Source organism: Mastacembelus armatus, chromosome 15 (assembly GCF_900324485.2).
Source record: "Mastacembelus armatus chromosome 15, fMasArm1.2, whole genome shotgun sequence".
Classification (NCBI taxonomy): domain Eukaryota; kingdom Metazoa; phylum Chordata; class Actinopteri; order Synbranchiformes; family Mastacembelidae; genus Mastacembelus; species Mastacembelus armatus.
The window spans coordinates 598113-620361 of NC_046647.1; the positions used below are offsets into that span (position 1 = coordinate 598113).

The 22249-nt window shown below is 39.8% G+C and overlaps 1 protein-coding gene across 3 annotated transcripts in view; it reads right to left on the reverse strand.

The window, feature by feature from the left end:
• Positions 1–22249, reverse strand: part of birc6 (baculoviral IAP repeat containing 6) — a 150548-nt gene that overhangs the window by 62680 nt on the left and 65619 nt on the right. For all 3 annotated transcript variants that reach the window (XM_026309255.1, XM_026309256.1, XM_026309254.1), the window contains exons 56-64: positions 20970–21099; positions 13895–14026; positions 11823–11984; positions 11521–11694; positions 6606–6805; positions 5331–5661; positions 4384–4601; positions 1732–1896; positions 125–296 (exon numbers count right to left, since the gene is read on the reverse strand). In XM_026309255.1, coding sequence (XP_026165040.1) covers positions 125–296; positions 1732–1896; positions 4384–4601; positions 5331–5661; positions 6606–6805; positions 11521–11694; positions 11823–11984; positions 13895–14026; positions 20970–21099 — 1684 coding nt within the window. The remainder of the gene's footprint in view (positions 1–124; positions 297–1731; positions 1897–4383; positions 4602–5330; positions 5662–6605; positions 6806–11520; positions 11695–11822; positions 11985–13894; positions 14027–20969; positions 21100–22249) is intronic.

The window sequence follows — 22249 nt, forward strand, 5'->3', positions numbered from 1 at the left end:
ATTATGCTCTGTTTTAGGAAATTTTGCCTAAGCCAAGCAGAGTTCATGGTAGAATTCTAAGCCTTTCAATATGCCACTTCCTTTTCTCTGTATTACACCTATGATTTGTAAAAACGGAGACTACCTGAATCGTTGCGTAGGTAGGAGGACATGGCAGGGATGAGGCAAGACTGGCTAAGCATCTCCTGCAGCACTGCTGGTAGTGCTGAGCTGCTGTGCGCTCTGCTGTCTGCTGAAGAAGCGTCAGTGGTGTGGCAGCTGCTGGAGCCTGCTGGGTTGATGTAGCTTGCCAAAACCTAGTGAACAGAACAGTGGTGACAGAAGATGGGTTAGTAATCTAGCTCACTTGCTTAAAATGATATACAGTGGTTGCGATTCAAAGCATGTGTAGCATGTGTTACACTATAATGTCTGTAAGTGGAGTTCAGCTCACACTCACGTGTGACAGCAGCCTGCGCCTGCAGAGACCATGCTGTAGTCCATACTACAAAGAATGTGTACTTAGAAACTGAATCAAAGGTTTGCTGTAAACTGTGATTACTTTAATATTTTGGAAATTATAGCTTAACCCTGTGCAACTAAACCACATATAAACCAAATGTATTTGATTGATTATATTCTGATATAATGTAGTTTTTGAATGAATGATGTTTTACCATTTTCTACAGCAACAGTAACATCCAGACACTATAAGGTTGATGGAGGTGAACAACGCTGTGCTTTGACATGAGCTCACTTTCACTTGAAGCTGCAGTCTGAGATTGAGATGGGAATTACTTTTAATTTTCGCTGTGAGAAAGTGAACCTAATAAATCTTAAAGCAAATAAGATTTGAGCTATAGTCAGAAAACTGACTTTGATGTTGGCTGGAAACATTTTACTGACATGTATTAGCTTACTGGCAGTTGCAGAGTTTATTCTTTAACACTGGTGACTTTGCTGTGTAGGGATGTCATTTTTTTAGCGACTATCAGCAGTATAGTACAGTCCCTGACAAACAAACCACGGCTCACTGAGACTTAAATGTAGTCGTCAAGAGGTATTCACACCTTTTCAGACACTAAAAATTCATTGTTTTTCCGGCCTGTGTACAGTTCCCGCATCTGTTACCATGGAAATGCTTTATGCTGTGGTAAAGCATTTCCATGTGCGGCACAAGAATCCCCTTCCCTCCGAGGATGCAAAGTTCTGCTTTGTGCATTCTGGTTTTGTGACACCTGGTGGCAGAAAGAGGGACTGCATGTTGGATTTTTCTTAGCACAGGGCAGGATTAAAACCTGCACTCCTGCCGCAACACCAACACCCGGGCACCACAAACATACGATGGCAAAGAAGTGTGGAATTCTGAATAACTACATATGTATATGTACAAACTTCAAATAACAGCAAAAATGAACACTGACCCAGGTTACAAAGTTTACTTTGGGGAATAAATGTTTTGTAGTGTTTGAGAGAAAATCTTAATATTTGGGCAGAATCCATCAAAGGAACAGTGTACAGTTTGGTTCAACCTCAATAACATCTTCACTCCTGATTTGCCCATATCAAGGTGATGTTCACTGTTTCTAACATTATGGTATATCCAGTTCTTTGGAAATTCAGTTGTTTGGGCCAACACGCAGCATGACACATAAACAGGGGAAAATAGAGATAAAATACAAATTATTTTTACAGTGTGTTGTATGTTAACTTTGAAAAAGAAAAATGATTTGACATTGTTGGAAGACTCACCTGCAGCAGACAGGTGACATGCTCCTCTTCTAGCCGTTGTTTGGTCAGGGCCTGTTCTACATCCCAGCCTGAGGCTGTGGATCCAGTACCAAAACCAGTTCCTTTAGCCCAGTATAGCTGCTGCTCTTCACTGGTCCCTCCACCATGACAACTGGATAATTGAGGCTTAACAAAAACAGATTAGGTACAGGATATGTGTGAAAGCATATACGTTAATGATACTACCATTCAAACTGACAAAGTAATATAATATACAATATTTTTTTTCTATGTCTTAAGAAAAGTGGTCATCAATGTATTAAAACAGTGGGGGTGAAATTTCTAAAGGTTTCATTGATTGATTAGTGCACACTCCCAACTCCTGGGGTGGTTAAAGAAGAATATATATTCTCAGTTCTTCAACATCAGGAGAATGAGTTTAAAACATTTTAATACCTTCAGTGGTAATATAATATTAGCCTTCTCTAACCTCAAACACACACATAAAGCCTACTGAGCTCCTTGAAATGTCATAAGTCAAGGTTTTTGATGTTCCATTTGATATGCATTTATCAGATTCAAAACCGCAGGTAGGTATGCCTTCTCTCATACAATATCTGTGCTCCCATTGCAGCATATGGACTGGGGGTCTTTGTCCTCGCTTTGACAGCACAATAAATTTACACACAGTCACCAGCATGAGCCTGGACATGTCACCATAGTAACAAAACATATATAGCAGGTCTGGTTAAGAATCTACAGACACCCTTTTGATGCAAGTTCCTGAAGGGGGTTTAACTGATAAACTTTTACAGTAGTAACCCAATACCCAAATAACTAAAAATGACACTGCAACTCTTTGAAACTTTAACCAACTTTCAACTAAATATGTTGGTTTAGTGAAGAAATTACAAAGTTGTCCCATAAGGATCAATATGAGGCTGCCTGATATTTACCTAAGAAACTGTTTTCCACTTCAGTCGGCAGTGCCCATCTTTGTGCCATCATTCTACTTTAGCCTGCTGTGGTTTAGTTACACTCAGAACTTGGTAACTGCTGTACTCTTACCATGATTGTCCTGTGAAAACTAATGTTTGTCAAAAACAAAAATCAGATTTATAGCACCATGTCTTAAGCCATTTACTTTTTTAATACCCAAACTTCAGCTACTATTGCAATACCAGTGAAATATTGGATTAATACTTCACTAGATTTTGGTAGCAACAACTAGTATCTCCTAGACTCTGTGTATATCAGAATTCTATACTTGGAATTTTTTTCAGCCAGGTGCTGTTGAGATATGCAGCAGCAATTCTCTCAGCTTAATGGGCAGGACAATGAAGGAGACTAAGTATCACTAAGTTCATGATAATCTCCTTCCACTGTTTCTCAAGTTAAAGGTGCCAAAAATACAAAGGACATGTCTCTGACACTCCTCTCTGACACTCCCTAAATGCCTCTTATCCTTTGGGCTGAACAATTAAGCTGTTTGTCAGGGGCTCACTGGGAGGCCTTGAGTAAAGACCAGCAAGGCAAGGAGCCATTAATAATGGCAATGCCCTGCCTTGTATCTCTATGAGTGTGAAAAAAAAAAAAAATCAAACTGTGTAAAGCGACAAAGTAGCATGTGGAGCAGGAACAGTGTGAAATCTGGACACCTTACACCTGATTTTTTTCCTAATACATGATCCAAAACACAGGACTAAAACCTGGCATCACTCTGGCAAACAGGACAGTCAGTTAAACATGCACATACACTCACTCACTTTGAGAGTTTATTACACTGGTCCTATAATAAATCCTCCTCCATCAAGGTGACAATGTGTTTCAGGTACTGATTGTACTCTATGGTAATTCTACATGCTGTAGTTTGTGCTGCTGTAAAATGTACATTACACAAAGAGGTGTTCTTTCATCTTGCAAATATATCTTCTTTCCCTTTTGGCTAACTCCCATTCGGGGTCGCCACAGCGGATTTGGCACAAGTTTTACACCGGATGCCCTTCCTGACCCAACCTCAGTATCTTTCAAGTTGGTCTGCCATTCAAGTACTACCCAGGCATGGTCCCGCTTAGCTTCCAAGAGCAGACACTATTGGGCACTTGCACTCCACTCATTTTGCAAATATATAGGGTGGACAAAATAGCAGAAATACCTGTCAGTATAACAGTATATCTCCCAAAACAAATACACAGTTGAATCAACATATCTGAGACATTACCAAGCATTTCAATGAAAACATTATGTTCCTGAAGTTTAAATCTGCCCATCTGGCATAAAATGTTTCTCTTACTTTACTGAGCAGTTCCGACCATAACATAAATTACTATGGGAGCCAATTTGCTGTGTACCAGCACTACCTCAACACAACACAAATAATGGAATGCATTATGAAGACAAAAAATTCAACCATTTCACTTTATACAACAACACTGACTCTCTGAAGAAAATGAAAGAGGGCACAAGTGTGCATTCCTGTATTTTTGTTCTTGTGTTTTAGGTAGGACTTAACGACCAAATCAAACAATGATGACATTTCAGAATTTCTGGGGCCAATCTGCCAAGTCTCTGCTTTTTTTAAGGCACTGAGGTTTAGGAAACAACTGTGGTGAACTGAAAGCCTTCATGAATATCAGTATAAATTTATATGTGTCTGTGTTGTGGGGGTCATACCTCAGAGACGCTAGAGCTGGTGTTGGGATTACGGGGAGCATGGTGGCTAAGAGCTGACAGACAAGCAAGGATGAGGTGGATAGCACCAATCTCCAGAGCCATGCGGCGCAGAAGAACGCCATCATCAGTGGTCAGAGGAGTGCTGCTAAACAATGCACGCAGGACATGGAATGGCAGCGTGGGCAACACATTGGCTGAAGGAGACTGCAGAATATGACCTAAAACAATGTCAAAGTAGACAATAAATAAAAATGTGCCGACTTGTAGAAATAATTTAAAGAGAGACTGGGTAGCGAATGAATGTGACAGAAAATATTTCCCAAGTCAAAGGAGTGTGACAAGTGAACTTTTTTTTCACCATCGGAGCTTGATGAGGAAATTAAGGGCAACTGTCTAATTTAACTTTTTAGCTGCGATTGTGATTACCATAATTCATAATTCTTGACGTTTTGTGGCCTCTTTTCACATTTTCCACAGCACTGACACTGTCAAAATATAAATATATGTATTTTTTGTGTTTCAGTTTCATGTTCTGTCATCGATTATTTCATATCTTTTTCCTGATAGTTCAGCTTTTTTATGTTGTATCATTTCAGTAGTGGTATTGAGATACTTAGGTATTGGTATCAAGGTCATAATTTTGTGACAACAGTAGTGAGAGCTATATCACTAAGTAACACTGCAAATATACACTGACATCAACCAACAAGGCATCTCATTTCTAAGAACTGGAAAACAAAGAAGCAGGGAGAAGTATTCTTTTACGTTAATGAGACATTATTTAGACATTAGGTTAAGTTTAAAGGACTAGAAAAAGCATTGTCAGTCAGTGTCCTCACAACTATATAAAGGCATATGTATGTGTTAAAAGAAACAATGGAATTTTAACACTATAGCGACTACAGTGAATGTGGGTGTTGGCAGATACAAAGTGCTTTCAGACTTACTGCCCTCTCCATCATCTGTGACGCCCAGCACCAGGCGCAGCAGACACTGTGCATGCTTCCTCTCCTTCAGCAGCACCTCTGCATACCCTGGCAAGCGCAGGAACAGGCCAAACGCTGCCAGGGAGTGGGCAGGGATGGGTGACATGGTCTGCACTGCGGACGAGGATGATGAGGACTGGGACTGCTGCTTGTTGATGGGTGGTGGCTCAGCAGCGATGGACTCTGGTGCCTCATACACCAGCTCGCCAGACTGCTCTATGGTTACCCACTCAAACTGATCACTGTCCTTGGGCTTCTCTTGTGTGGCTGAGGTCACCACTGGAGCACTGACCTATGAACGATGATTCGGGAGAATAAAGGATATCTTTAGCAAAGGTGTGAGGTGTGAATATGAGACACTGCTGACAGGTCAATATACTATAATACAGCAGGAGATCTGCAGTGTCAGAATGTGCAAATGCAAGCCTGAAGGAGAGGAGATACTATTGTGATTGCAAAATATAAACCAATTTCATACCTCCAACTAACAAAGACAATGAGCAATCTCATATTCTGGATGAAAGGAAAAATAAAAGCACAATTTCATTCTTATTTAATCAAGGAAAAAGCCATTTGGCAGACTTTACTGCTATTTTAGCATACAAAGTGAAGCAAGGTCACTCATGGCCTTTAAATGAATGATTTGACAAAACAACCCTAACTCCTCAACGGTCTGAATCTGTTCAGTTATTTCAGGAACTAATCATCAACATTAAGTTCTTGCAAATTTTTTTTTTTAGTTAGGATGAGGCCCCATCAACCCTTATTCATTCATTCTCGGCTCTCCCATGTATGATTTTATTTTGAGCCAAGGTTTCTGAAAAATAATTATATATGTTAAACCAACAAACAAGTGTGGTAGTTATAGATCTGGCTTGCTTTAAATGTAAATCTCCTTCATGGCCTTTTTGTCACATTTAAAATGTAATATTCTACATAACTGGAAATCTAGTCAATTGATGTTCAAGCCATGCCTGACTGGGCTACATGTGTCGAGTCCCAACCACCAAATTGATTTTTATCAATATAAGAGTGTTAAATTTGGAACTAATATACTGGTGAAATCTAATGTTTGAAATCTGGTGAAATCTTTTTACTCAATTGCAAGATGTTTGTGTAAAATAAAATGCAGCTCATGATAAAACAGAAAACTGAATGTGTACAATGTACACTAACATGCTTTAGTGAAAATTTGAACCCTGCTTGGCTCCTGTACTTTGATGGTCCATGTCTCACCTGCTGAATGACATCAGGGTAAAGCATGGGTAGCCTTTCTGCTATCAGCGCCAGGCCACCCATGCCCGCAAAGACCTGTAGCGGAGACTGGATGGGGCTGGTCTCAAGCAGAGACTCATCAGTGGCAGCATCCAGACATTCTTCACTGGCTGCCATTGGTTCGTCCTCAAGACAGTTGTTCAGCATGTCACAGTGATCAACTGCACAGAGAGCAAAGACAGGAGCTTGCTTTATGCTCATGCACTGTTTAAAGTAAACGGGATTAAAGAAAGCTCTTTTTTCAGGGGGCAACCTGCCTGAGGAATACTTCTACCATATGACATTCTTTCAAATCCATAGTAATAGGCATAATAAATAATGCTTTCCACAAATGACACTGCACTCTAGCAAACATTTCAGGCACAAAGGAACAGTTTAAAAAAAAAAAAAAAAAAAAAAGGTTCATATGGCCTCAAGCACAGGTGACATTTATAAGCTCCCTTCTTCAATGCCACACTCCTGGATTTTCTATTTCTTTTCAAACATTAACCCCAAACAATACTGACTCCAATGACATCAACTGACAACATTTATCAGACAACTCTTCTCACATAAGCATTAGTGTTCTAAACACCTGCATCTAGACTGATGTGTAAAAATCAGTGGAAGTGTGCTTCAAAAGACCTGCTATATATGAAACAAAGGTCTAAATTCAAAAACCAAAGCATAAACACATCCCAAAGAACAGAGCAACTTCTCAGTATCAGAGTGAGGGCAATGCCAAAGCAGCAAACATAAGAGGGTACAATTTGGTTCAGGATCAGACACTATAATGGCAGACATCCAATACTAAGGGACTCAGATCAAGATCAGGGACAAAACACTTGATCAGGACTTTCTTATTTGTGATCAAAGTGTAAATGTAGCATACACCAAACATGACGTGAGTGCATTAACTAGAGCCTGACTGATATATCGTTTTGCTGGCTGATATGAGCCTATCACAGATATATTGGTATCAGCGAATATGCCGCAGATATTCCGCCGATATTAAAATTTTTTAATGTGCGTTTAAAATGCATTAATGTATATATATATATATTTTCTGTTTATGTATACTGTATTCTATATATTATATTATAGTACAGTAGTCAAAAGTTTGGACACATGAATTGCCTGTGCAAGTGTATCCAAACTTCTGACAGATACTGTACTATAATATACACATAAATAATATCGGCCGATATATCGATATCAACTTATTGATTTCGATAACGATTTTTTAAAAATTTCATAATATCGGTATTTGCCCCAAAAAACCCATATCGGTTGGGCTCTAGCATTAACATAGACAGTCACAGTTATTTCTTTCATTTTTAACTGGAATGCTTTTGCAAAATATATTCAGCAGACAGCAAAACTGCTGACACAAAGTCAAGGACAAGGGAGAGACTCCAGAGGACCAGTAATCCAGGTTATTCGTTCAAATTTCTGTACTGCTAGGTTTCTAATCCTGTCAGCTCATGTCAAAAAGATATCTGAATTCAGCAGCCACAGAGAGGAAGGACATATTGCTTCCTCATGAAGTGGTTAATGTCTGGACAGTGATCATGTATTATAATGGGGTAGTTTATTGAAGGTCAGTAAAAGGGATGTGGAAAATCAGTTCTTGCACATTTTGGAAATGTCAAGAATAGCAGGAGGCTGCCAGGCGTGTTTTGTAGCCTGTAAAAACTGGGGCGTTTTAGCTGAGTATTATGATGCATTCACACATACGGCTTCAAAAGGAACAGCTTCTATTTATTGTGGCTTAAATGAGGCTTGGCTCCGCACCCCTGTAGAGCTTCACATATTCAAAAAGCACCCAGCTACACTTCAGGTGAAAGTTGTGGAATGCTCAGCATTACACAAGTATCCTCTGACACAGTGTGACATCTAGATGAGAGACAAGTAGACCATCTTAATTCCAAGATGTCCAGAGACAGAAGCACTACTTACTATCTCACATCACTATGTGGAGGAACTTTAGACAAAACTGAGGAAAAACTCTTTAAGATGCGTTTTTTAAATGAGTTACAGAGGCATAAAAAATGAAAAGTGGACTTTTGTGTGGAAACAAATAGCTTATGTATGTAGCAGTCCAAAATCAACTGAGAAACACACATCCTAACAAGGCTAATACAGATACAGTGCAATTTAAAGAATAAAATAGCAGAAAAGTGTCTTGTTTTCATGGATACCTGGTCATTCATTTGTTGTCGTTTGCATTTTGACATGAAGTCTGATCCACCCTACATCTTTTTTAGAGTTGAAACATTTTCAAATTTTACCCCCTTATGCTGCTTTAAGCACAACACGCCTCCAAAACTACAGAGTGACTGAAGGCCAAATGCAGCCAGCTACTTTGTATCGGTATGTGACAACACAATTAAAGGGCTAAAAACGCTGTGGGCGACTCTCCCCGCACCCAAAAAAATGATCTAGCTTACTCTTCAGTGTACACCGACTGGGGTTTTCTTTTGCTAACCACTGAAGAAAACAGACATAAAAGACAAAAGCAGCTTTGAGGATGACCATCCTGGAGAACTAAGGAGGGTTTTCTTCTGCAGTAACATAATGAAACATAATGAAATGTATAGGCCTTGCGAGGGATTTTGCTTTTGTTTGCACTGCAGCAGAAGATAAATTTCAGAAGAGACCTAATCTTGAGCACTGTTAAGAAGATGACAACAATGTACTGCAAATAACAGAGAATGCTTAATGGACAAACCAAGATGTTAAACCCTTATTAGTATTCATGGAGAGGAGGTAACTCAAAGTTGGGTTGACCAAAAAAGTCAGTTTTTCAGGCTCTTGCTAAAATGGAGAAACTACACAAAGCAAAAAGAAAAAAACAAAGAACCAAAAAATTAAAACTGAAGATTACTGAATCACATGACAAGTCATTTGACATCAGTAAATGCACATTTTTGTCAAACTGATCAAGCCCCATGATCATGAAAATATTGAAATCCAAGGCAGTGCAGCAAACTGAAAGAGCTGTTTGGTGTGCGAGACAGCATTCAGTATTCAGTGTAAACATCAAAGATAATATCAGTTAACCAGCCACTCAGGTCACTGACTTTTTAGTGGCTCATATCCAAAACATACCATCAGAAGACACAAATGGGTAAAAACAAAATTGTTGTTCTGGAAGGTGCCAAGTCAACAGTAATACAGAGCAAAGAGGCTTAATGCCTTGCATTTGCCCACTGTGTTCTTGAAGTTCAGCAAAATGAAGTTCAAACTCTATTAGGACTCAATTTACATGTTATGTGGAGTGTTTGAATGTGCCAACTATTTCCCACTGCAGTCATATACCACGGACAGAACTGCATTATGCCATGTATTCTTCCTTGTCAAAACCTGGCACCTACATTACTCAAAATGCAACTCACCCACTGGAGAAAATGCATAATAATAAAATACATATACAGCAGAGTCTTTATTAATGTTACTACTTCCACCTGTGTTTTCCCTGCTGTCAAAATATGTGCTCTATGCAAAATGGTGACTAATAAACTCCAAAATATTAATGGCAATGGGGGGCAAAGAAAAAGGAGTAGCTAAGTATTCAGACACTGGCTCCAATTATGCACCTCAAAGTGTAACTATGGATCATGGATAGGACATGGCCAGTGGACAAAAGGTATCTGAGCAGGTCTGCTGACTCAGCAGTGCTGAGATCATCAAAACAAGACAATGGCATTAAAAATTAATCTGACCCAGTAGTTGAGCAAGCAGAATCAGATACCTAAATATAACCAGTACTAGAGCCACAACCTCTGTGGACCAACAGTTTTGCCCTCTTACCTTAGGAGGATCAGCAGTTTGATCCCAGCAACAACATATCCTGACTAAATGTTCCTTACCTACAATGTTCATCTTATTATCCAACTCACTGAAGAAGGCATTTAGTGTAAATGACAACACATTTAATTATAAATCTGCTTCTTCAAGCCAAAAAAAACTTGCCATCTTTAGCCCCACATTCATGGTCGAATACAACCATTCTATATTCAGTTTTATATACGGTAAATGAATGTAATAGCAACATCTAATAAACCCATGAATGTGGTATTCTAATGATCAGTGAAGGCTGCAAAGGTAAACAAGAATGACTGAACAGTTTGTGATCGAAAGCCCTACAAAAGTTAAAAGCCTTTCTTCCAAAGCAGTCAAATAGCCCAAGTAATGAGAGCTGAACCCTTACTAAAGTATGACCAAGTGAAATCTTGACACAGGAGGTGGGTAACAGGCACTGGTCAAACTCAAGATTGTGAAAATGTAGTAATAGCATGAAATTAGAAGCTAGCTGCAAAAGATTCTCCAGAGAAACAACAGGTACATGGAGTCATGGCAGTTGAGATAAAAGTTCTGACAATAATTGTGTTGAATAAAAATAAATCGGAGATCTTCTGGTAGCATGTATGTGTATTTAGATATGAGAGTGGTAATTTTCTCTGACATATCATAAAATGACATGGCTTTGAAACAAAGGTGTGTTGTTCTTGTTTCTAATTTGTATGTTTGTTTCTTATGTGTATTCTGAGCAAGACATTGCAGCCAAACAGCCGGTATACTTTTGTAACATGATGAAACTCAATATCTTAACTTCTTTATTTATATCTGTCTGTATTTATGACATATGACTGCAGTCTTAAACAGTGAAGATAAATACTGATCATAACTGCCTCTTTGTTTAGGAACTCCAAACAGGATGAGTCATAATGCTCAGCTATGTGCAGCATAGAACATCATCAAATTAAATAAGGCTCTTGTACAAAAAGTTACAATTAGAAAGTAAAGTATACGCCAAAGAACAAGGGAACTGTTCATCCCTGCTGACAGAATAATTGTATAACCTCACATACTATAGGGCTGCATGTTTTTGTACCTTTCTCAGTGCGCAGTCTCTTAAAGGAGTCAGTCTTGGAAAGGCCAGGGTCGGAGATGACCTTGGAGCCCAGTTTGACTGTCAGATTGATGGACTGGTAGCCTTGTGGTAGCTTGCGGTCATACAGCAGTGTCAGTAGCTGGGCCAGGGTCATCTCAGGTGGAAGGGGCTGACCTGACAAGTTAAACCGAAAAAAATCACTTTAACTCTGGCTACTTAGTTTAAGGATTTTGATCAAACACTTCCTTGTCCTGTGTTAGATGTGCATTGCCATGTTAACCCTGCATGTGTGCATATTGTACCTGGAAGCAGTTTATGATAGAGGTGGAAGACAGGCACACTGATGGTTTTGGCTGATGGGTCCACACCAGACGTAGCAGTCAGCTTATCACTCATCACACGACCTCTCCTTGATGGGGGTCTTGGAGGGGTTGAAAGAGCCCGTTTGGACTGGGATTTTAAACCTAGTGCCAGAAACAAGAAACATGGAACCATCAAGGACCACTGAAATGGATCAAAACATTGACTTTCATATCGAAAGCTATAGGATATATATTGAACCAAAATGACATACAGTCAAGACTCAGCCAACCATTACTCATGACATCACTTATATTGGACTTCACACAGCTATTTGGAGCTGCAGAAAGCATGATAATACCTTTCTCACAAGCACAGCAGTACTTCCCAACATCTGCAAGCAGACTTTGATACATAAAAATTACGAGTGTGAATTTGATTGTAATGGAGTACCATAAGTACATACAGATACTGGGATCTTAATTGTTAGTCAGTGTGTGACAGAGCCTTGAGCGATCTGAAGCAGGTCCTCACCTTGTCCCTGCTTTGGAAGTGGCTGGAATGTGATCTATCTTGTTGACACAGCGTAGGCCCATAAGGACCATGTAGAAGCCTGTTGTAATGCTGCATCGATCCAGCAGGAGGAGCAGTGAGTGTTTTAGTAATGGCCACCAGACCCACTGAACTGAGGCAAGTGCTACAGCAGGAGTTTGGTGTTTGTGACTAATCGCAGCCTTTTCATTATGCTCAACTGTTTGGATCTCATATGACGTTTGAGACTTCATGCCACTGGTAGTTATTGCATTGTCTACGTTTTTTTTTTTTTAAATATTATTATTAAATTAGGGTCATCAATTTGCACACCTTTGGAGAGAGACAACTGCTCTCAAGTTCTCTGTCAGGCTCTCATGCTGTCCAAATAAATCTAAACACCAAATAAAATGAACAAACTTTTTTTGTGGGCATTTGAGCATTAATATTGGCCTACAAAGACACATTTCCTCAGGGTTAACTCAACTCATGATGTATGCTCAAATGAAATTTTTCATGGTGTGATTTTACAGTAGTTTTATTAACAGATACTTTTAGAAACTTCTGCACACAAACACATGAGCTGTTGCACAGACTTCTATGGTGAAATTAAAAGGAAAAAACAGCCACTCAGGACAAGTCCAGCAGGTTTCAGTAAGGCTGAGCTATTGAAGAATAAATTATTTAATATTAATATTTATATTTGATTCATTAAGGGTTGTAATGTCACAAGATAACACTTCCGTATTTGTCAAGGTGTTTTGAGTATATTTATCTATATTATCTGTGATACCCTTCTCAGTAACACTTTGAACCAACGATCTGACATTCACTCCCGCTGTAAGCCCTCACCTGTCGACTGTTGTACATTACTCCACGATTAAGTGGGCTGGTGCTGACTGACAAACATATCACCTATTAGTAACTTAACTCACACCAACACTCATTGGTTTGGTTTTCCAACTGGCATGAATAATTAGCAGGAGTGACTGTCTTTGTTCATTTGACTATCTACCTGCACCCCCTTTTCCATTAGACCTGTGTAATCTGACAAATCCCCATGGCCACTGATTGATTCTATTCGGAATTCAGAGTGTGAACCAATCACTGAAAATTCACTTAGGAATGTATATTTTGTGAAAGCCTCTAATCAGTTTACTTACGACTGCGATGAGATTGGCTGTATTGCTATTTAATGTGTGATCACAAAGTTACCCCTCTCACACAGAAACAGAATTTATATGAAGGTGTTATAATTCACAGCAGACATGAGGAATGCAATATTAAGCATAGTCTATATGGCCCATGTTATATATATCACTTTATTCTGTCTTAATAATGTAACAAAATTTAATATAATAAAAAGCAAAATATCCTACTGAGGAATCAAGAAAGAAAACTGTGATCTTAATTATAAGTGGAGGAAACAACAACAACAAAAAAAAAACATCTGTCACATTTAACCAATTTTGAATTTGATTCCTGCGTAGGGTTGGCTGACTGACAGCTGGATAGTAGGGGTGTATTGAGCAGAACCAAATACCTGATGCCACAACAACACTGTAATTGTCCTGGAAGCCATTGTCTGCTTTCATCTTCTCCTTCTCCTCATGGTTCTTCTTCTCCTTGTCCTCCTTCTGCTCACTGATCAGCTTGGCTGTAATACTAGGTGTGTCTGTGTGGACAAACAAACGTAATGTTATTGACGTACAGGCAAAACATGATACAGCAGCTTCACAAATTATTCCTTTATGATTTTCACACAACTGCGCACCCCTGACAGGTGGATCTTCCTCTCCTCCCCCTCACATGTACAGTGGGTACGGAAAGTATTCAGACCCCTTTAAATTTTTCACTCTTTGTGTCATTGCAGCCATTTGCCAAAATCAAAAAAGTTCATTTTATTTCTCATTAATGTACACTCAGCACCCCATCTTGACAGAAAAAAACAGAAATGTAGAAATTTTTGCAAATTTATTAAAAAAGAAAAACTGAAATATCACATGGTCATAAGTATTCAGACCCTTTGCAGTGACACTCATATTTAACTCACATTTCTTCTGATCCTCCTTGAGATGGTTCTGCTCCTTCATTGGAGTCCAGCTGTGTTTAATTAAACTGATTGGACTTGATTAGGAAAGGCACACACCTGTCTATATAAGACCTTACAGCTCACAATGCATGTCAGAGCAAATGAGAATCATGAGCTCGAAGGAACTGCCCAAGGAGCTCAGAGACAGAATTGTGGCAAGGCACAGATCTGGCCAAGGTTACAAAAGAATTTCTGCAACACTCAAGGTTCCTAAGAGCACAGTGGCCTCCATAATCCTCAAATGGAAAAAGTTTGGGACGACCAGAACACTTCCTAGACCTGCCCGTCCAGCCAAACTGAGCAATCGTGGGAGAAGAGCCGTGGTGAGAGAGGTAAAGAAGAACCCAAAGATCACTGTGGCTGAGCTCCAGAGATGCAGTAGGGAGATGGGAAAAAGTTCCACAAAGTCAACTATCATTGCAGCCCTCCACCAGTCAGGGCTTTATGGCAGAGTGGCCCGACGGAAGCCTCTCCTCAGTGCAAGACACATGAAAGCCCGCATAGAGTTTGCCAAAAAACACACGAAGGACTCCCAGACTATGAGAAATAAGATTCTCTGGTCTGATGAGACCAAGATTAAACTTTTTGCGTTAATTCTAAGCGGTATGTGTGGAGAAAACCAGGCACTGCTCATCACCTGTCCAATACAATCCCTACAGTGAAACATGGTGGTGGGAGCATCATGTTGTGGGGGTGTTTTTCAGCTGCAGGGACAGGACGACTGGTTGCAATTGAAGGAAAGATGAATGCGGCCAAGTACAGAGATATCCTGGAAGAAAACCTCTTCCAGAGTGCTCAGGACCTCAGACTGGGCCGAAGCTTCACCTTTCAACAGGACAATGACCCTGAGCACACAGCTAAAATAACAAAGGAGTGGCTTCGGAACAACTCTGTGACCGTTCTTGACTGGCCCAGCCAGAGCCCTGACCTAAACCGAATTGAGCATCTCTGGAGAGACCTGAAAATGGCTGCCCACCAACATTCACCATCCAACCTGACAGAACTGGAGAGGATCTGCAAGGAAGAATGGCAGAGGATCCCCAAATCCAGGTGTGAAACACTTGTTGCATCATTCCCTTTTGAGCTGTACTAGCTCAAAAGGGTGCTTCTACTCAACACTAAGCACAGGGTCTGAATACTTATGACCATGTGATAAGTTTTTTAATAAATTTGCAAAAATTTCTACATTTCAGGTTTTTTTTTTGTCAAGATGGGGTGCTGAGTGTACATTAATGAGAAATAAAATGAACTTTTTTGATTTTGGCAAATGGCTGCAATGACGAGTGAAAAATTTAAAAGGGGTCTGAATACTTTCCGTACCCACTGTATATTCCACCATTGAATGTCACTAACCTTGTGCTCTCTCTCTCCCCTAGTTTGTGCTCTCTCACTCTCTCTCTCTGTACCTTCTGCAGGTGTCCCTGGTCCTGGAGCTGTATATCGCTGATGTGCAGTTACTGGCCCCACCAACCTGCAGTGTCTATTTGTTGTTTATTGTTGCTGTTCTTTTCTCTCTCCTCTATCCACTCACCCCAACCGGATGAGGCAGATGGCCGCCCAAACTGAGCCTGGTTCTGCTGGAGGTTTATTCTTCTGTTAAAGGGAGTCTTTCCTCTCCACTGTTGCCAAGTGCTTGCTCATAAGGGATTTGTTGGGTTTTTAGTTTTTGTAAAGTGCCTTGAGATGATTTGTACTGTGATTTGGTGCTACACAAATAAAACTGAATTGAATTGAATTGGATTGCAAGAGCTGGATTCAATCATCTGGTATAATGCATGCTCTTGTGATTGTTGACAAGTCCATACAGTATATATCAACCATCAAAACCATGAGCTAGATTCACATGGCTATAGTGTCAAAGGACAGAGAGTAAGGGAGCCTGTTTTTTCACTGCTGCTGGAGGACTTTGAAGAATTTTTAAAAAATCTGAACAGAAGGCAATGCAGCAAAAACTGAGGAAATACCAAAAGATGGATGGCAAAATGTAAAAAAAAGTAAACTATAGGCTTAAAGCGCTCTGTGTTGGTGGTGCATAAGCATTATGCTTCAAAAATGGTGTTTAAAAGAGATAAAACCCTGAATAGACCGGTGAGCTGAACACTGTCGTAGTGTCCTTGTGTGTTTGTGCAGGAGCTATGCCACACCAGCTGTGGGGGATGCAATATTATTTAAAACTTGAGTGAGCCAGCATTTGATAATATTTTCATCTCAACACACCCAGACACCTCTACTGCCACAGTACCAGTGTCAAAGTCTTTGAGTGTCAAATTTACATGGCCAGTAAAATTGGTTCTGATTTACTGCTTGGTTCACCATTTCAAGCTTTGGTGTTCTTAAAGCAACACTATGTAACCTTTGCTCACGGTTTCCTCCATCTGGTTGAGAAGCACAATTGTCTGTTACCAGTGTCGTAACTACTGTCGCTGTATAAGCTTCACACAACAACAGTACAAATAAAGTACAGTACACTGGTTCTTACCTTTCTGTTGAGTTACTTCATACCTGCACTCAAACATGTCAATGAGTGTCGCATATTGTTTTGTTCGTTAGAATCCATAGAACAAAGTGTACCCATGTTTTAGTCCAAAAGACGTGTTATTATACAGTAAATCCATAAAACCATTGTCGTCCTCATGAAAAGCTGTAATCGGCTGTGTTCGTTTTACGGTTGATTTCGCCGTTTATTCAATAAAGTTTGACATATCAAGCTTCTGTGAATCACATGAGGCCTCAATCAAACTTGTTTGTTACGTTTCACAGCGTAACTAACCCTAAACCCACAACTCACTTAATTAGTTGATAACTCATTAGTCTGGAACATTTCCAAGGGCTTTGAAAATTGCCGTGATCAAGCCTCCCATATCAAACCTGCCGTTTTTAGGCAAAATCCTTGAAAAAGTTGTTTACCAACAACTTACCGAATTTCTCATGTTAAACAACTGCTTTGATGATTTTCAGTCAGGTTTTAGGCCCCATCACAGCACTGAAACTGCCCTCATCACGGTGACAAATGACATTCGTCTGCACACCTATGCCGGCAGAGTCTCTGTCTTAGTACTGCTGGATCTAAGTGCTGCTTTTGACACAGTGGACCATGTGATCCTGTTACAAAGGTTAGAGGACTGGATAGACATCTCTGGTACTGCCCTTAAATGGTTTAAGTCCTATCTTGAAGACAGGAAGTATTTCATTGGTACAGTAGGTTGGTAACTGTGTCTCAGACCAAAAGGCGTTGACATGTGGGGTCCCCCAGGGGTTCATCTTGTGACAACTTTTGTTCAATCTTTACATGTTTCCTTTAGGCCAGTTAATACGCAGCAATAATGTGTCCTACCAAAACTATGCAGATGACACTCAGATTTACATTTCACTCACAGCTGGTGAATATGGACCAGTCGATTCACTGTGCCGCTGTATTGAACAGATCACTCTGTGGATGCAAAACAACTCTCTCCAAATAAAAAGTGACAAGACTGAAATAATCATCTTTGGGCCACAGAAACAAAGAGAAAGTGTCAGCAGTCACCTCGAGTCTCTTTCTCTAAAATTTAAAAATCAAGTTAGAAATCTAGGGGTAATCATGGACTCAGACTTGAACTTTAACAGCCACATTAAATCAATAACATCGTCAGCATTTTACCATTTCAAAAACATTGCCAGAATCAAAGGGATCATGTCTAAATCAGACTTGGAAAGACTCATCCATGCATTTATCTCTAGCAGGTTAGATTACTGTAACGGCTTGTTCACAGGGCTCTCAAAACGAGCTGTAAGGCAGCTACAGTACATTCAGAACGCTGCTGCTCAGGTCCTGACTAAAACCAGGAAGTACAACCACATTACTCCTGCTGATCTCTGCACTGGCTTCCTGTCACCTCAGAGAATAGGCTTTAAAACAGCACTGCTTGTGTATACAGTATTGTTCAAAATAATAGCAGTACAATGTGACTAACCAGAATAATCCAGGTTTTTAGTATATTTTTTATTGCTACATGGCAAACAAGTTACCAGTAGGTGCAGTAGATTCTCAGAAAACAAACAAGACCCAGCATTTGTGATATGCATGCTCTTAAGGCTGTGCAATTGGGCAATTAGTTGAAAGGGGTGTGTTAAAAAAAAAATAGCAGTGTCTGCCGTTGACTGTACAAACTCAAAACTATTTTGTACAAACGTTTTTGTTTCTAGGATTTAGCAATCCTGTGAATCACTAAACTAATATTTAGTTGTATGACCACACTTTTTTATAACTGCTTCACATCTGTGTGGCATGGAGTCAACCAACTTGTGGCACCTTTCAGCTGTTATTCCACTCCATGATTCTTTAACAACATTCCACAATTCATTTACATTTCTTGGTTTTGCTTCAGAAACAGCATTTTTGATATCACCCCACAAGTTCTCAATTGGATTAAGGTCTGGGGATTGGGTTGGCCACTCCATAACATTAATTTTGTTGATTTGGAACCAAGACTTTGCTCGTTTACTAGTGTGTTTGGGGTCACTGTCTTGTTGAAACAACCATTTCAAGGGCATGTCCTCTTCAAGTATTTTGACATATGCAAACTGATCCATGATTCTTGGTATGTGATAAATAGGCCCAACACCATAGTAGGAGAAACATTCCCATATCATGATGCTTGGACCACCATGCTTCACTGTCTTCACTGTGTACTGTGGCTTGAATTCAGAGTTTGGGGGTCGTCTCACAAACTGTCTATGGCCCTTGGACCCAAAAAGAACAATTTTACTCTCATCAGTCCACAAAATGTTCCTCCATTTCTCTTTAGGCCAGTTGATGTGTTCTTTGGCAAATTGTAACCTCTTCTGCACATGCCTTTTTTTTTTTTTTTTTTTTTTTTTTTTTAAACAGAGGGACTTTGCAGGGGATTCTTGAAAATAGATTAGCTTCACACAGACGTCTTCTAACTGTCACAGTACTTACAGGTAACTCCAGACTGTCTTTGATCATCCTGGAGCTGATCATTGGCTGAGCCTTTGCCATTCTGGTTATTCTTCGATCCATTTTGATGGTTGTCTTCCGTTTTCTTCCACGTCTCTCTGGTTTTGCCCTCCATTTTAAGGCATTGGAGATCATTTTAGCTGAACAGCCTATAATTTTTTGCACCTCATTATAGGTTTTCCCCTCTCCAATCAACTTTTTAATCAAAGTACGCTGTTCTTCTGAACAATGTCTTGAACGACCCATTTTCCTCAGTCTTTCAAATGCATGTTCAACAAGTGCTGGCTTCATCCTTAAGTAGGGACCACCTGATTCACACCTGTTTTTTCACAAAATTGATGACCTCACTGATTGAATGCCACACTGCTATTTTTATGAACACACCCCTTTCAACTAATTGCCCAATTGCACAGCCTTAAGAGCATGCATATCATGAATGCTGGGTCTTGTATGTTTTCTGAGAATCTACTGCACCTACTGGTAACTTGTTCGCCATGTAGCAATAAAAAATATTATAAAAACCTGGATTATTCTGGTTAGTCACATTGTACTGCTATTATTTTGAACAATACTGTAAGTCTCTTCATGGCTCAGCACCACATTACATCTCTGACATGTTGATGCCATATGAACCATCTCGAACTCTGAGAACATCAGGGACAGGCCTTCTGCTCGTGCCCAGAGTCAGGACTAAACAGGGTGAAGCGGCGTTTCAGTTATATGCAGCTAAAACCTGGAATAGTCTTCCTGATGATGTTAGACAAGCCTCATCTCTGGCAATGTTTAAGTCCAAGCTAAAAACCTTTCTTTTTAGTGTGGCATATAGCATAGGACAACTGACAGTGTTTTATTCAAAGTGATTTATCTGCACTCAGTTTCCTTTAATATTAATTTCACTATTTTTGATTCTTGCTTATGTATTTTTAACTTGCTTTTATTTCGGTAAAGCACTCTGAATTACTGTGTATGAATTGTGCTATATAAATAAACTTGCCTTGCCTAAAACCAATAGAATTCGCACCCTCAGAGCAAATCCCAGTCAGGGGGCATAGACTAACTTCGATTGACAGTAGAATCCACCAGTTGCATTGTTCGTCAATGATGACTGACGCATCTTGTAGCTAATAATGAGCCCTTTAAAACGTTATATGACTCGTTAAGTTTGATGACGCATCAGTGGGCTTTAAATGGCCACCACCGCTACTGGAAATGTTGCCTTGACAACGCTGGGCAAGCAGCACTCGAAGCAAGAGGGGGAGGGGAGTCATATTTCACATTTTACAGCGCGCCGATAGTAAACTGGAAAGCTTTTGCTTCAAACGACACCAAGGTCATCAATATAACTCTTAAAATGTAAGAACAACAGCTAGTTTAATTTAGGTATGTGTTTTTCAGCCGTGTGCCGAAAACGGGACGGGGCAGTTAAAAGGTAGAGTTATTCTACCACTGAAATCATTTTACAGATATTATTTTAAGATTGAAAAAGTACATAGCGTTCCTTTAAATTCTGGCTCTTGAAGCTGTTCGCTTCAGTGAGAAGTTTAACGTTTTTTTACTTAAACATACCAGACACCCGGTCCAGGACTTCAGCCAATGTGGTGGAGATGGGTAGATGGAGGGTGCGGTACTTGTGGCCTGCTCCATACATGGGATGCTGGATCATGTGGCTAGTTGCATTTATGCGGCCTTTGTATAACTATCAAAAAAAACAAAAAACAAAAACAGACAAATTAGAAACACACTCAATATATATGTACACACACATATATACATACACCATGCTTATAAACTTGCACTACACAACTCGAGTTGTCATTTATTTCTAGGAAAGTTGTCAGTCATCTAGGTCATGTAATTTTAAGCAGTAACAAAGTAAACTACATTTGCTGTGTCGTGGATTTTTTCCAGCATGTTTACACATACTATATTTTTCGGTGTATAAGTCACATTTCTAATTATACTAATGATATAGTCTAAATTAGCCTCTGATGAAAGTAGGCTAGACATAACAAGCAGAAGTGCATTATAAAATTCATTCATCTGTGTCAAGTAACGTAAACAACTGCACCAACAGGGTGGGGGGAGATGAAGCAGCGTCTCCTCCTCCTCTCTCAGGTTGTCTGAATGCTGACACTTACTCCAAACTGTGTTTCAGCCGCAGACTTTATTACCTGCACTTTGAAGTCTGCAGTATAGCTCTTTCCTTTGGGTGGCATTTTCACTTCTGTTACACTAGGAGTTAGAGTTTAGTGCGAACATAAATGTTTATACTTTTTCAGCAGTACAGTATTATCTTCAATTGAGTCAAGAATGTCATCTAACACTAGTGACTACTGGACAAAATGACTGTAAATATACACATATAAGTTGCTTTGGTGTATAAATCAAAGGAGAAGGCAGAGGAGTAAAAACTGTGAGCTATAGTCCGGAAAATAGGTTAGTTGACTTTAGTCCTGGAGTGTCTGGCATACCTTTATGGTTTGTTCTTTGCAGAGCATGAATGTACTCAGTAAATACTATGACAGTAGAATCAGATTCTGATATTTATAAGATACCAGAGATGCAGTTCCCCATCCTGACAAACTGTAGCCTTTCTGTTAGCTAATCTGTGATCCAGCAAACAAAGGAGGGGTCCACCAAATCCCTTTGAATTTGTCTCTGAGGATGACTGGGTCGATGGTATTGAACGCACTTGAAAAAAAAAAAAAATCAAAGAACTTAACCCTCACATAACTTGCATGTTCTTCCAGATAAGCCAAAACACGGTGAAGCATGTAGAGGACAGCATCATCCACACCAATGTGTTCTCAGTAAGCAAGCTGCGGGGGATCTATTGTGTGTTTGGC